This window comes from Oryctolagus cuniculus, chromosome 5 (genome assembly GCF_964237555.1).
Source record: "Oryctolagus cuniculus chromosome 5, mOryCun1.1, whole genome shotgun sequence".
Taxonomy (NCBI): domain Eukaryota; kingdom Metazoa; phylum Chordata; class Mammalia; order Lagomorpha; family Leporidae; genus Oryctolagus; species Oryctolagus cuniculus.
Window position 1 is genome coordinate 10,204,087 of NC_091436.1, and position 14,153 is coordinate 10,218,239.

Sequence of the window (14,153 nt, forward strand, 5' to 3'; positions counted from 1 at the left end):
ACTCTCGGGATCTCATCCACGCTGCAAGTGTGAGGACGACCCTCTCAACACGCATTCCTCCCTGGGCCCACGGCTGCTAGGAGAAGGGGTCACAGGACTGGCCAGGGTCCCTCCCTCTGGGAAGGACACTCTCTGGAAGCACGGTTCCCTGGCTGCTGTCCGGTCTGGGTCACTCCCTGCAGCTACCCTGGGACCAGGCGGCAAGTGACCCTTGAGATGTGACTGAGCAGAGAGGCATGTTCTACTTTTTTTTTTTTTTTTTTTGACAAGCTGAGTTAGACAGTGAGAGAGAGAGAGAGAGAGAGACAGAGAGAAAGGTCTTCCTTTTCTGTTGGTTCACCCCCCAAGTGGCCACTACGGCTGGCACGATGCAGTCAGCGTGCTGCACCCATCCGAAGCCAGGAGCCAGGTGCTTCCTCCTGGTCTCCCACGCGGGTGCAGGACCCAAGCACTTGGGCCATCCTCCACTGTACTCCCGGGCCACTGCAGAGAGCTGGCCTGGAAGAGGAACAACCGGCACAGAATCCGGTGCCCCAACCAGGACTAGAACCCGGGGTGCCGGCGCCACAGGTGGAGGATTAGCCTAGTGAGCCGCGGCACCAGCAGCATGTTCTACTTTTATAATTCCTTAAATCAAGATGAGGAGACTTTCCAGGGGTCGAAGGACTCGATAACAAGTCACAGAAATGCAAATGGAAAGTACACCTAAAAGGCAATGGCTAGAAATTCATCCGAAAATGTGTTTTTAAATCTTCTTCTTCCCCTTCTTCTATAATCTTTCTCTTCAGTATGAATTTTAAAACTACAAACTAATTTTCAGAGAGCCTAAGTAAAACAGGAGCAGTCAGGATACCTGCACCCCATGTGAGGGTGTGGACTCCAGTCCCGGCTCTGGCTCCTGACTGCAGCGCCTTCTGCTAATGCAGACCCTGGGAGTCAGCCACGAAGGCTCAGGTACTGAATCCTTGCCACCGGTGTGGGACACAAGGGTTGAATTCTCGACTTCCGGCTTCAGTGTGGACCAGCCCTGGCCACTGTGGGCATCCCAGTTGAATGGGAGGGCTATCTCACATACATACTCACTCTCACTCTCTTTGCCTCTCAAATATGTAAAATAAATAAATAAATGTTAAAAAGTTAGGATTTATGTATTTCAAAGTCAGAATTACAGAGACAGAGGTGTCTCCCCCCAGCTGGTTTATCCCCCACGATGGCCACGTTGGTCAGGGCTGGGTCAGGCCTAAGCCAGGAGCCAGAGGCTTCATCCAGATCTCCCTTGTGGGTGGCCAAGTTCAGGCACTTGGGCCATCCTCTGCTGCCCTTCCCAGGCCACCAGCAGGGAATTAGATTGGAAGTGTAGCAGCTGGGACTCAAACCAGCACCCATACGGGATACTGGTATCACAGGCAGCAGTTCTACCAGCTATATCACAACACTGCCCTGAAATAAGTAAACAAAAAAAAAAAAAATTAGAAAGATGGTATCCAAATGACAAGTGTAATCCAAAGCCAAACATCTTTTTCCCATGACCCACGTCACTGTTACCGTCCATGGAGCAAGAGCTGCCTATGGTAATTGAAGAATAACAACTTTGAGATCAAAGTTCTTCTTGGTTTTTTAGATTTTACTTTTTTAATTTTGAAAAATTTTTAAAATGTATTTGAAAGGAAGAGTGATAGAGACAGATAGACAGACAGAACTTCCATCTGCTGGTTCACTCCTCAAAGGTGGCAACAGCCACAGCTGGGCTAGGCCAAAGCCAAGAGCCAGGAACCCATCCACATCTCCCACAGGGGTGCTGGGGTCCCAGGCGCTTGGGCCATCATCTGCTGCTCTCCCAGGTGCATTAGCAGGGAGCTGGATCCAAAGCAGAGCGGTCAGGACTCAAACAGGCGCCGATACAGGATGCTGTTAAGCTGTACCACAACACCAGCCCCTCCAGATCTCCTCTTCAAGCTCAGCTTTTGTGGGGCCCTTATAAGTATATCCTCTCGGGAAAGACACCAACTTTGAATTCCGCTGCAGTGTAGTTATTTTATTAGAAAGGTGCACCTGTGCCAACGTGCGATGACGTCGCAGACACTGAGTCTTCAGGGAGCTGCAGGCCCTGCTGGTAGGGAATGACCCTGGCTCGGGCTCTCCCATCTACCCCTTAGATGATGACGATGTCCCTCCTCTCCTCCCCTCCCCTCCCCTCCCCGCCCCGCCCCGCCCCGCCCCGCCTCGCTGCTGTGATGCCCACAGCTCCCAGGATCTTACTCCATACCTTGCCTCGAGGCTCGCCCAGATGCCCGACCCCTCTGGACTCTCCGTGGCACTGCAGCTGCTCTCCTGTCTTCGTCTCCACCAGCCACCCCCGGCTCTACGCTGCTTTGCTGAGGACAACATCTTGTTTGGCTCCCCACGGTGTCCCTGGCACACTGGCGCTTTGGGGAGAATCACAGCGGCATCTCGACTCCACCCCTCAACAGCCCCATCACGTCGGCGTGGCTCCTGCAGGATGGAGGGTGCTCGGCTGCCAGGTGGTGGGGGAGGGAGCAGCGAGGCACAGGCTGAGTCCGTGCTAACAGCTGGGCTCAGCCACCGCCCGGCAGCAGGTAGCACTGGCACGGAAACAGGTCTGTCTGAAGACTCGAGACACACATGCTCCTGGCTGCACAGAACAAAAGCAGCCGAGTGGACCGTTGCCCACAGCGCCGCAGGCTGTACACTCCCACACCCTTCCCTTGCCCAGGCATCTGCACGGACACTTCTGGCACCCTCCGAAGCAGCGTTCTTCCTGCAGGCTTTGGACAGTGGGGCAGGGACAGAGGACAGGCGGCTGCCAGGACGACCCAGCTCTCTGGAGAGCTCTCAGGGGGCCAGGTGTACGGCCTTGCAGGTGGCTCATGACAGATCTGCTTTGTCTGTTGCTGGTTTTGTGGCCACAGAAGACTGATTCTCCAGCATATATTGGATGCACCAGCCTTGAAAAGAGCTCATTTGAAAGCTGAAAGCCCCTTCCCTTTCCCATCACACCATCTCCCGACTTCCATTTAAGTAGAACTGTTCAATTTCTGGAGCTTTGGAAATAGGAGGAACAGTCCTTAAAACTCCACTTGAGCTGCCTGCATGAATTAGTTCCATCACTGAGAAAAGGCAGGCAGAGCTCTGCCCAGTATCAAGTGAGACCTATGTTAAGACTTTTTAAAAATTTTTATTTGAAAGTGTGTGAGTGTGTGTGTATGTGTGTGTGTGTGAGAGAGAGAGAGAGAGAGAGAGACAGAGAGACAGACAGACAGACACTCCCCAAATTCCACACCAGCTAGGGCTGGGTCAGGGCAAAGCCAAGAGCCCAGAACCCAACCGTGTCTCAAACGTGGGTGGCAGGAACCCAAGTTCTTGAGCCAGCACCTGCTTCCTCCAGGGTGTGCATTACCAAGAAGCAGGAAGTGAGCTGGGATTTGAACCCAGGCACTCCAAAAGGGGACGTGGGTATCCCAAGCGGCAGCTCAGCTGCTACACCCAGGGTCTGCACTAAAGTTTTATCCAGGCTCATGGTCAAGGTACTGACTGGACTCCTAGAATACTCTTTGAAGACAAAGATGCTTTGGAACATTTGAAAATGTGCGGCCAAATATATTCAAGCGGCAAAAACAAAAGCAGCAGCTGTCCAAGGAAACAATACTGCTTTTCACTGTTAAAGAGGGGAAGAGAACTGGGAAGACACTGTCTTGGTTCCTTGAACTACAGCATCGCCTGTCTGGGTAAGGCCTGGGATTCAGACTCGCACCCTCCGCTTCAGGTCTCACAGACTGTGAGCTCCCCGTGGGCTCTAGCTGCCTGGCACTCAGTCGGAACTCCACGCCAGCGAACACAGGGGGTGTTTTCCAGGCTATAGAATTCTATTGTCAGGGCCAGCGCTGTGGCGTAGTGGGTAAACCGCCACCTGCAGTGCTGGTATCCCATACGTGCACCAGTTAGAGTCCCGGCTGCTTGCTTCCAATCCAGCTCTCTGCTATGGCCTGGGAAAGCAGGAGATGGCACAAGCCCTTGGGCCCCTGCACCCACATGGGAGACCTGGAAGAAGCTCCTGGCTCCTGGCTTCCGATCAATGCAGCTCTGGTTGTTGTGGCCATCTGGGGAGTGAACTAGCGGACAGAAGACCTCTCTCTCTCTGCCTCTCCTTTTCTTTGTGTGAAACTCTTTCAAATAAATAAGTAAATCTTTTAAAAAAAAATAAAGAGAATTCCACTGTCTTTGAGTTCTTTTTACCACCAACATTGACTGCATCCTAAGGCGTTCAGCAAGGTGACGGGGGGCTGGGGTGACACAGCCTTATCTCTGACAAGTTCTTCTCCGATGCACTTTTCCCTCGTGAAGTCTCTGCCACCCATGTGACAAGGGCTTCGTGTCGCCAGTCCCCAGAGCTGACTCAGTACGATTGTGGAGAGCTCTGTCCGTTCTCTGAAAGGCACTGCCCTCAGCTTCCTGTCCAGGTTCATACTCGCCTGTCCCTCGCAATGCTCTGTGATAAAGCAGCAATAAAGAGAGCATCGACAGTAATGACGATGTTGGTTGCAATATCACTTTAGTAGTTACGAGAGCTTAGCACAGCCCAGAACACAGGAGGAAGCTGAAAGGAAACAGCCGAATCGCGCTGGTTTGTTGATGATGCGCTGAATGACAACTTGGAAGAGTCACGCTCAGCATCCGGAGTCTCTGGATCGTAGGGGAGCCGGCCCAGCCCCCACCTTCTCCTCCACACCCCCCCCATATCCTCTCTAGGAAGTCTGGTCCGTGACATCCAGAAACCTCACAAGGGTGGTTTTCAACTCCTAACTACAGAGTCTTACAGAGGCAAAGAGATCCGGAGATCCAATCCAATGTATTCAAATAGCTAGAAGACGTGTGGTTCAGACAGGCAGCAGGACTGGAAAGCAGCAGCTGCAGACCCGCACTCGGACGGTGCAGAACCGGGTCGGCCGACAGGACGTTGAAGGTGGAGAGAAGTTGCGGGAGAACCTCCTAAGGCTGGCACCTGAACCAGCGAACAGCACCACGGACTGGGTACGGATGGTGAGTATCTCTGTGTCATGGACACTACCCAGTGTTGCAGGTGCACGTAGGCAGCCCACAGGTCTCTCCGGCTGCAGCTGCAGCCCCACCTGGGATGGTCAGCCCCTCTCATTCATTTTGTCTTCCTGGTTCCCTCCAACTCCTCCTCTGACTCCCCTCCCCTCAGCACAGCAGAGCACAGCTCACTCTGGTTTCACTTTAAAGGTGGGAGGGGAAGAATGGCACCACGGATTTCACCATCGAGGAAGCAGCCAGGGCTGCCACACAGCTCGCAGGCCATTCGGCAATTTTCAGAGATGAGGTGTCGCCCAGGGAGGGGGAGGGCGCTGGCCACGGGCACACAGGTTGGGAGAGGCCAGGCAGGACAAGAGCCCACGACTCAGGCTGCTTAGGTTTTGTTCTTAGAGAAACAAGCCAAAGGCTAGAGCCCCAGGCCCAGTGCCTGCCGTCCCACGGGGGTGGTGGGGGGAGCATTTCTAGACCCTCCCCTCACTGGAGAGCAGGGCGGCAAGCAGCGCTCAGAGTTCCGCGGTTCTGTGCGGTTGCTTGTGCCTGGCCTCCCGCTCTGGGAAATCTCCGGCTGCTTGAGGCAGCTGGAAGATTCTGTCACAGATGGTGACTTCTCTTCGTGTCTCCAGTCCAGCCCAGGCAAACAAGAGAACTCACTCAGTCCCTATCAAGAAAGTCCCTGCTGACGGCCGCCACTCTTCACGCAGAAGCTGCACGGGACTCATTTGCTAAAGAGGTCTCTAGCAGGTCAGAGGGAAATTCGGCCTGGCCTCTGGTTCATTTAAAATCCAACCCCAAACCCCAGCAGGTGGGTACAAGAACAGTTGGCTGAACATGGATGGTTGCCAGTCCCAGGTTCTGCTCTGGGCTCCGGCCACGCATCTGATATGGTCGGCCACATTCTATTCCTGTCCGTTTCATCACGTGCCCCTCTCTTTGTAAGCATCACGGGCTGTGAGGTCACCCCAGGTGGCATCACTGGCAGTGCTTCAAGAAACACCATCCACTGGAGGACCCCTCCCACGCCGTGGGGTCCACGGTATCAAACAGGAGACACCACCACTCTCCAGCCCGAAACCAAGGTCGTGTGCTGTGTCAGAGATGACAAGCGGGAACCGGCACAGAGCGTCTGCGGAGACCGGCCACCATCAGGGACACCCGAGGGTCCCAGTTTGGTGTCCGCCTCTCTCCAGGCTGCACAGAGCAGCTTCCCAAGGCCAAGGCCTCCACCTGGGCTTTGGTTCCGGCCCCTCCTGCCTCCTCAGACACCCTGTACCACCAAATAAGCAGCTTCTTACAAACTAAATATTTAAGTCTCTACCATTAAGAAAAACAGCCCTTGCAGCCCCTTACCCCTCTCCAGCTCCTGACCGCACTCCTCTCCCCATCAGGGCCACACTTTTAAAGTTTGTCACTTCCCATGAACGTCGCAGCCCACTCCAATCTGGGTCCCCACCGTCATTTCATTAAAAGAGCTTTAGTTAGGCCATGGATGACCCGCGTCTCATCCCACAGGGGACACTGCCAACCACCCCTTCTCCCACACACGCCCTTCTCAACCTGCTCCTCCCTCTCCACCACTCCCAGGGTCTGCTTCTTCCTCCTGCCCAGCCTCTGCACGCCCTACTACCTACACACAGGATCCACCTCTTCCTCCACCCCTGCCACCCATCCAGGGCTGAAAACCAGCAGCCTGGGAGCCACCCTCGATCCTCCCTCCCCCACACCCACCCTAAGCACACTCATCAACACCTTCACCCACAAGTCTCCCGTTGAGCCACCACCTGTGCCATGCCCACTCCACTGGGTTTCCACGAGGGTTTCCCACAGCCTCCTTCCTCCTGCCCTCCCTCCATCCACCACTGGTCCCTCTGGTCAGCTCTCCACACTTACACTGGAGTGCTCCCTGCGAGCACACCTGATGGGGCTTCATTCCCCTCATTCGTTGCTCAGCTGAAAGTCCACACAGCCCCTCTTCTTCCGGTTCCTCAACAGTGCCAAGAGGAAGCTGCACCTCAGAAGCTCACCCACTCCTTACCCACTCTGCCCAGCTAATCTCTCGTTCCTTAGACCCCAGCCCCCGAGGGAAGCCTTCCGTCCAGGTCAGCCCAGGCTGGGTGAGAGAGCCCCAGGCCCCCCTGCTAGACTGAATCCTTTGCTCTGACAGGGCGCATCACAGCTCTGCCTGTGTGGATTTAACGCCTTTGCCCCTCCCCGCCACCAGGGCAGCCCTGGAATGGAACATCCCAACCTCATCTTCCCGGAGCACCACAGACTGAGGGCCCCCACCCCTTGGAACTCGGTGGGATCTGTGTGCATGAAGCCGTGCCTCTGTGGGCTCCCCCAGTCAACACCTGAATGGGGGGTCGGGGGGAGAAGGAGGGAGCAGACTAGGACCCTTTCCTGGGGAGCTGGGATCCTTGTCCTCTGATGGACTCAGAGGTCTCCAGGGGCCTGCCACACCTTCCCTGGACTTCCTGGGTGTTGCCCTACAACCTGCTCTCCCTCTGCCCTCCCTGGGGGTCAGGTGCATTCCCCTACAGGCACTCCCCGTTTCCTCCAGCATCAGAGAAATCCTAGCACATTTAACCCCTCAGCCTCTGCTTCTCTGAGGACCTCACAATCACACCCTCCCTTCCCCCCAACTCCAAGCCCCGTCGCCATGGCTGTCAGTTCATTTCCATCGCTCAGGGCAGTGATTCCGAATGGAACCCATGAGGGAATCGATGACCACGTCACGGGCAGGGAACCTGGAATGCAAACACCCGGAATCTCTTGTTGCCTATGCTATTTACTTAGCGCCACCCGTATGTACATAACACACGGAGAGAACTCTCTGGGCCCTCCCTGGGTTACAGCAACAAGTAGCCAGCAGCAAGTCACAGTGGAACCCTTTGTCACACTGCGACGTGAGTGACAGCTGACTTCCAGGAGCAGGAAGTAAGTGCGGAAAGTAGCATGTAGGGTGACCATGTGGTGTCCCCCACCTTGCTGGCGAGCTGGGCAGGAAAGAATATGGGGAGACTTGTAACTCAGCAAATCAACATGAGCAGCCACCACTGAGGGACCCTGTCCCCGTCCCCCCAAGACAGCATGGATTTTCTGGAGGGAAAAGAATGCATTCTAGGCTCCATGGGGATCCGCAGGAAAGGAAAGAGAAGCCACGGAAAACACAGTGAGAAAGCTCTCCAGCACCCACACGTCTGCCCACCACTCTCTGAAGGTGAGAAATCTTTGGCTGCCTTCTAACTCTGAACACAGCTTTAAGCGGCCAGTGTTGTGGCGCAGTAGGCTACGCCTCTGCCTGCAATGCCAGCATCCCATACGAGCAACAACTCCTGTTCTGGCTGCTCTGTTTCCCATCCAGCTCCCTGCTCACATGCCTAGGAAAGCAGCAGAAGATGGCCTGCATGTGTGGGCCCCTGCGATCATGTGGGAGACCTGGAAGCTTCTGGCTCCTGGCTTTGACATGGCCTAGCCCTGGCCGTTGCAGCCATTTGAGGAGTGAACCAGCAGATGGAAGACCTCTCTCTCTCCCCCTTTCTCTGTAACTCTGCTTCTCAAATAAATAAAATAAATCTTAGGAAGAAATCTAAAAGAACATTACCTGCTACTTCAGGTGACTGGAAAACTATGAAATAGAAACACCCCTTGCTGAGGCAGCGGCGCCACAGCACTGAGTGATGGGAAAAGAGTCTGATTATGGGGAGAGGAGGGCGGGCCGGTTCTCTAGCCGCCCTCTGCGTGGGATCTGGGCGGCCTCGCAGGAGCTGCCCCAGACGTGGAGCTGTGGGAGTCCCACGCTTCTCCTGCTTCTCTCGGCCCATGTGGTCAAGTCTCCATCTGAGACTCACTCTGGAAAGCCCATGTGCTTGACAGCAGCTGTGTCTGTCACCGCTGGGCACACACGCTCACTGACTTCCTCGCTCTTCCCTTCCCTGGACACCTGATTTTCCAAACATGGTGCTCACTGGCGCTCTCCTGCAGACGTGTGCACAGAGGTGCGGCGTGTCACCGAGCTGCCCCCTTCCACCGCGGGTGACCCACGGCACTCCTGTTCTTACAGCTCCTCATTCTCCAGGTCACCACAGTCGCTTTACCTGCATCACCTGCACCTGCACTTTCAAGGCGGTGACCATGCCACGCTCAGACAACTCCCTCTGTAAACTGTCTTCTGTGGTCGGGCCACTCGCACAGCACAAAATGGCCTTCCTCTCCCACCCTCCGTGACTCCCCAGTCAAGGGGCACCCATGGCACAGACGCCCAGTCCCAGTAACAATTTAGTCTGAATTGGTCGTAGCACACCACAGGACCTGGAAAGCCCTTTGCAACTTCTTCTTCTTTTTTTTTTTTTTAAGATTGATTTATTTATTTGAGAGGCAGAGTTACAGACGGGGGGGGGGGGGGGTCTTCCATCCACTGGATCACTCCCCAAAAGGTCGCAACAGCTGGAGCTAGACAGAATCAAAGCCAGGAGCCAGGAGCTTCTTCCAGGTCTCCCACACAGGTGCAGGGGTCCAAGCACTTGGGCCATCCTCCATTGCTCTCCCAGGCGCATTAGCAGGGAGCTGGATTGGAAGAGTACCAGCCAGAGCAGGAACCAGTGCCCATATAGGATGCTGGTGCCACAGGCGGAGGCTTAGCCTACTATTCCACAGCACCGGCCCCTGTAACTTCTTATTTTGAAATAAGTACAGGTTCACAAGAAGTTACCAAAAATACTGCCAAGAGTAGTCAACATTTCTCTCTTCTTCCTTTGCCCACTTTCCTTAACCGTAAGCTGTTTTTGCACAGATCTTATTTTCTATGTTAAAAAGAAAAAAGAAAAAGAAAAAGCTATCCCTCACCTTCCCCCAACAGTGCCATTTCATATAACCACAGGACGTTGGCTAACACAGCACAATAGCACAGTGACCTGGACGGCGGCCTTACTCGAAGGCACTCTTTTCCATGTGCAAGCATCTATTTGGCATATCTCTGTGTATAACCTCATGACACCACATGCGCAGATTAATCAAGCTCAGAACTGTCCCAGCAACACAAAGGAACTCACTGTGCTGTCCCCAGCGCCTTCCCTCATCTCAGCAACCACACATCTGTTCGCCATCTCTACACAGTCACTTTCAGATTGTTATATAAATGGCACCCTGGAATACAGCTTTTGGAAATTGTCTTTTTCATTCACTGAAGCTGTAACTAAAGGTCATTTCCTCTGCTGTATCACTACCCCCACCAAACCACTCCACCCCAATCCCTGGGATTCTGATCCCTAGGTCTAAAGTGGGACCAGAATCCTTATCAACTGCACGTTATGGGCTACTCACCCTGACCAGGTCCTCCAGCCAGTCTACGGCTGTCACGTTAAACGTGGAATTGAGTATCTTGCTAAGGAGTGGGAGTTAAGATGCTGGTTAATACGCCCACAACCCTTACTAGGGTGCCTTGGTTTGGTACCCAGATCACTCCTGATTCCAGCTTCCTGCTAATGGAAACCCTGGGAGGCAACAGTCACAGCTGAAGTAACTGGGTTTCCGTCACCCACACCAGGAGACTTGGATTGAGTTCCTGGTGGCACTCGGCTTTGGTCCTAGCCATTGTGGGCATTTGGGGAGTGAACCAGCAAATGGAAGCTCTTGCTTTATATGTCTTTTTCTTTTTTTCTGCCTATCAAATATTTTTTTAAAAAAAATATCTTGCTAAAGGCAGGTAACATTGCATCTTTCACCCCCATCATCAGCCACATCCAACAGGGTTTCCAAGGGAGCTGGATTTGTGGGATGCTACTACTTCTTTACAAACTTGCACTAGCTTAGGGCTAACACTGCAGCATAGTGAGTAAAGCTGCAGCCTGCAGTGCCAGCATCCCATATGGGCACAGGTTCGAGTACTGGCTACTCCACTTCCAACCCAGCTCTTTGCTATGGCCTGGGAAAGCAGTGGAGGATAGCCCAAGTCCTTGGGGCCCTGTACCCACATGGGAGACTTGGAAGAACATCCTGGCTCCTGGCTCTGGATCAACCCAGCTCTGGTCATTGAGGCCATTTGGGGAGTGAACCAGCGGATAGAAGATCTCTCTCTCTCCCTCTGCCTCTGCCTCTCTGTAACTCTACCTTTCAAATAATAAAATAGCACTAGCTCTTGCCTTGCAGCCGGTGCTTTCGAAGATGCCTGATAATTGAGCTTGTAATGAGTTTTTTTTCAAGATTATTTTTGGCTTAAAAGTCTGCAAATCATTATAGATAACATTCAGAGTTTCTTACATCCTAGCAAGGAGGCAGTACCTAAAGCATGGAGGACTCGCGTTTCAAAACCTGGTCCTGAATCTTTGATTCCTGGAAGCAGATGGTGAGTTTCCAGAGGCAGGTTCCCTGCTCAACTCGAGTGGTTCAGTTCTGAGTTCCCCTGCCATCCCGACACCCTGAATACAGTCAGGCAGCAGGGACAAGCACTGGCCTTGCTGGACCCTAATGAGGCGATGACGTCAGCCCCCAGCTCTGGCCTTCCTGAGGATGAAGGCGCTGACCTCCTGCGAGTCTGTGGCCAGAGCACCAATGGCAGCAGTCAAAGGAGTCACCTCCTCTATTTCCCCTTCGCCTGAGAGCTGAGGACGTGACACCATCTTCTCAGGTGAAAAGTGACTTGGGCCAGGCAGCATGAATCACTTATTTGGGGATTTTACCTGATGCTGGGAAGAATACCAAGAACTAGTCTTCCTTCTGGGAGGCTGCTGGAAAGTTCTTTTGCATCTAGTAATTTGGCTTAACAAAGAGAATTTAATTGAAGTCAGCAAACAGGAAAATATAAAAGGACTGGGACGTCTATCCCCAGTGAATCCTATGAGGCTGAGGGCTCCCCATCCAGGGGCCACCTCTATGCTGCTTCCTGTACTCAGCACTCAGGCGAGGAGGGGGTTACAGTGCATCTGGGTGTGTGGGACCCCCAGGGAGGAGAGCAGCCCTGCGGCCAGTGCCCAGGGTCACTGCCCAGTTCTGCTGCCTCACTAGCTGGGAGCTGGGGGCTGCTCAGCTGCCCTCCCGGAGCCACAGAGCCACCTGCGCTGCAGTGCTGTTTGTTGGAAGAACCTGTGGCCTGTGTAAAGATGCGGGGCCTGTACCAGGCGCCCATTCCATGGAAACACCGCGTGCATCCAGGGCACTCTGCATCCGAGCTGGGAATGGCATTGCCAGAATGAAGGCTCAGAAAAAACCCAAATGCAAGGGTCACTGTGACTCTTCAGTCCTTGCAACCTCTCTCTCCCAGGCCCCCGTCCCCACACCATCCCTCTCCCGTCTTCCCCTGAGAGCCTCAGGCCAGGGGAGAAGGGGAGCAGTATGCTACCAACGTGATGAGATTCCCCCAACCCTTGTCCAGCAGGACAAGGCTTAAGTCAAACAACCAATTGCCAAGGGTGGCACGATCCTCTTTTGAAGGAAGAACAAAGATCGGGGCATAGAGGCTGGGGGTGACCTTCCAGAATCCCCAGCATATACCCCACCTCACGTCACCTCCCTAACAGCGAATCACTACAAAATCACGACATTCCTGTGCAGGGGACAGTATCTGATGCTGGGGGCCAGCAGTTCAACCCTAACACTAACCATGGCCTCACTGTAAGGTGACAAGCTCCGTAAGTCAGCTATAATAAACAGTCACTCTCATTGGGAAATTGTTGTTCAAATTCAGTTCCTTATACAAGTATGGGTGATGCCTATTTTCAATGCACAGTATTTTTTCCACAGCATCACTACTGCCTTTAATGAAGACACCTGGAGAGATTTTCTGACTGTAATTTCTACAGTCCACGAGGAAAGCACCTTACACACACACACACACACACACTCACACACTTCTGAATGCACCTCCCCCAGGTTCTGCAGTGGGATTTCGGTGGCACCAAGCGTTCTCAGGTAGGTTTCCCTCCTTGTTTCCCATGTCTGGATTCAGACCTGAACATCAAATATTCCTGTGCTACTTAGCATAAGCACCTCCAACAGACAGGAAACAAACAGAAGCATTAGGCTCTCCCATTCTTCTCTGAGGTTGAACCCTGCTCTACCTGGCTGACCTGGGAGAGCTGCCTCTTCCCCTCCTTATCTCTGAGTCACTTGTTTTGCATATCTTTTTTCCTGATCCCTCAGCAGTGCCTAAGGAATCTATTCATTAACTCTTAACTAGAAAATGTATTAAGGGCAATACATATGAAAAAGAACTTACACATGAATGGGTAAAACTGAAAAGTTATGTAGTACTACTTCCATAACTTTTCTGAAAGTCTAGAATATTCTAAAGTAAAAATTTTATTTAGAGGCTGGCTTGGTGCCATAGTAGTCTAAGTCACCACTTGTGATGCCAGCATCCTGTATCAGAGCAGCAGTTCGGGTCCCTGCTGCTTCGCTTCCAGTCCAGCTCCCTGCTAATGCACCTGCAAGGCAGCAGAAGATGGCCCAAGTGCTTGGACTCTGCCTCCCATGTGGGCGACCAGGATGGAATTCCTGGTTCCTGGCTTCAGCCTAGCCCTGACTTGGATCTTGTGGTCATCTGGGAAATGAACCAGCAACGGAAGATCTCCCTATCTGTTGTTCTGGCTTTGAAATTAATTAATCTTAAAAATAAGATATAGGTTTTATAGTTTTTATTATTTATATTTTATTTTTACTTTATTTATATATATTTTTATTTATATTTTATTTTATATAGTTTATTATTTATATTTTATTTTTCTAGTCAAAGGAAAGGATCCAGCTTCCACTTAGTGTCCAGGAACCAAGCACCGGGCGGCAGGTTCATCCTCTGCGTACTGCTGCGAGGAAGAACTTTCATTCCTTCTACAAGGGGCACCTTCGAGGGAAACGGTGTGCTTTGGTTTGATGGTTTTCCCCCACGGTCATGTGCGGATCCTCGATTCCTCACTGCGGTGGCAGTGGGAGGTGTCGGCCACAGGAGCCCTCACGCGTGGACTGACGCCTTTCTCATGAGTGAGCTCCTTCCCTCCTCCCTCTCGTGGGACCGACTCAGCTCCAGGATGGTGGCCGAGCCAAGGCAAACGGCCGGCATTCTTCTCTCTCCCACGCGTTCGCTTGCCCGT

The 14,153-nt window shown here is 53.0% G+C and overlaps 1 protein-coding gene across 4 annotated transcripts in view; it reads right to left on the bottom strand.

Moving 5' to 3' along the window:
- The window catches only part of ZDHHC14 (zinc finger DHHC-type palmitoyltransferase 14), a 267,415-nt gene that overhangs the window by 229,837 nt on the left and 23,425 nt on the right, over positions 1–14,153 (bottom strand). Inside the window, exon 1 of one of the 4 annotated variants that reach the window (XM_070073339.1) lies at positions 2,267–4,223. The exons of the other annotated variants lie outside the window; for them this stretch is intronic. Coding sequence (XP_069929440.1) covers positions 2,267–2,388 — 122 coding nt within the window. The 5' untranslated portion in view covers positions 2,389–4,223. Of the gene's footprint in view, positions 1–2,266; positions 4,224–14,153 lie in introns of those variants that run through there. 4 annotated transcript variants of the gene reach the window in all.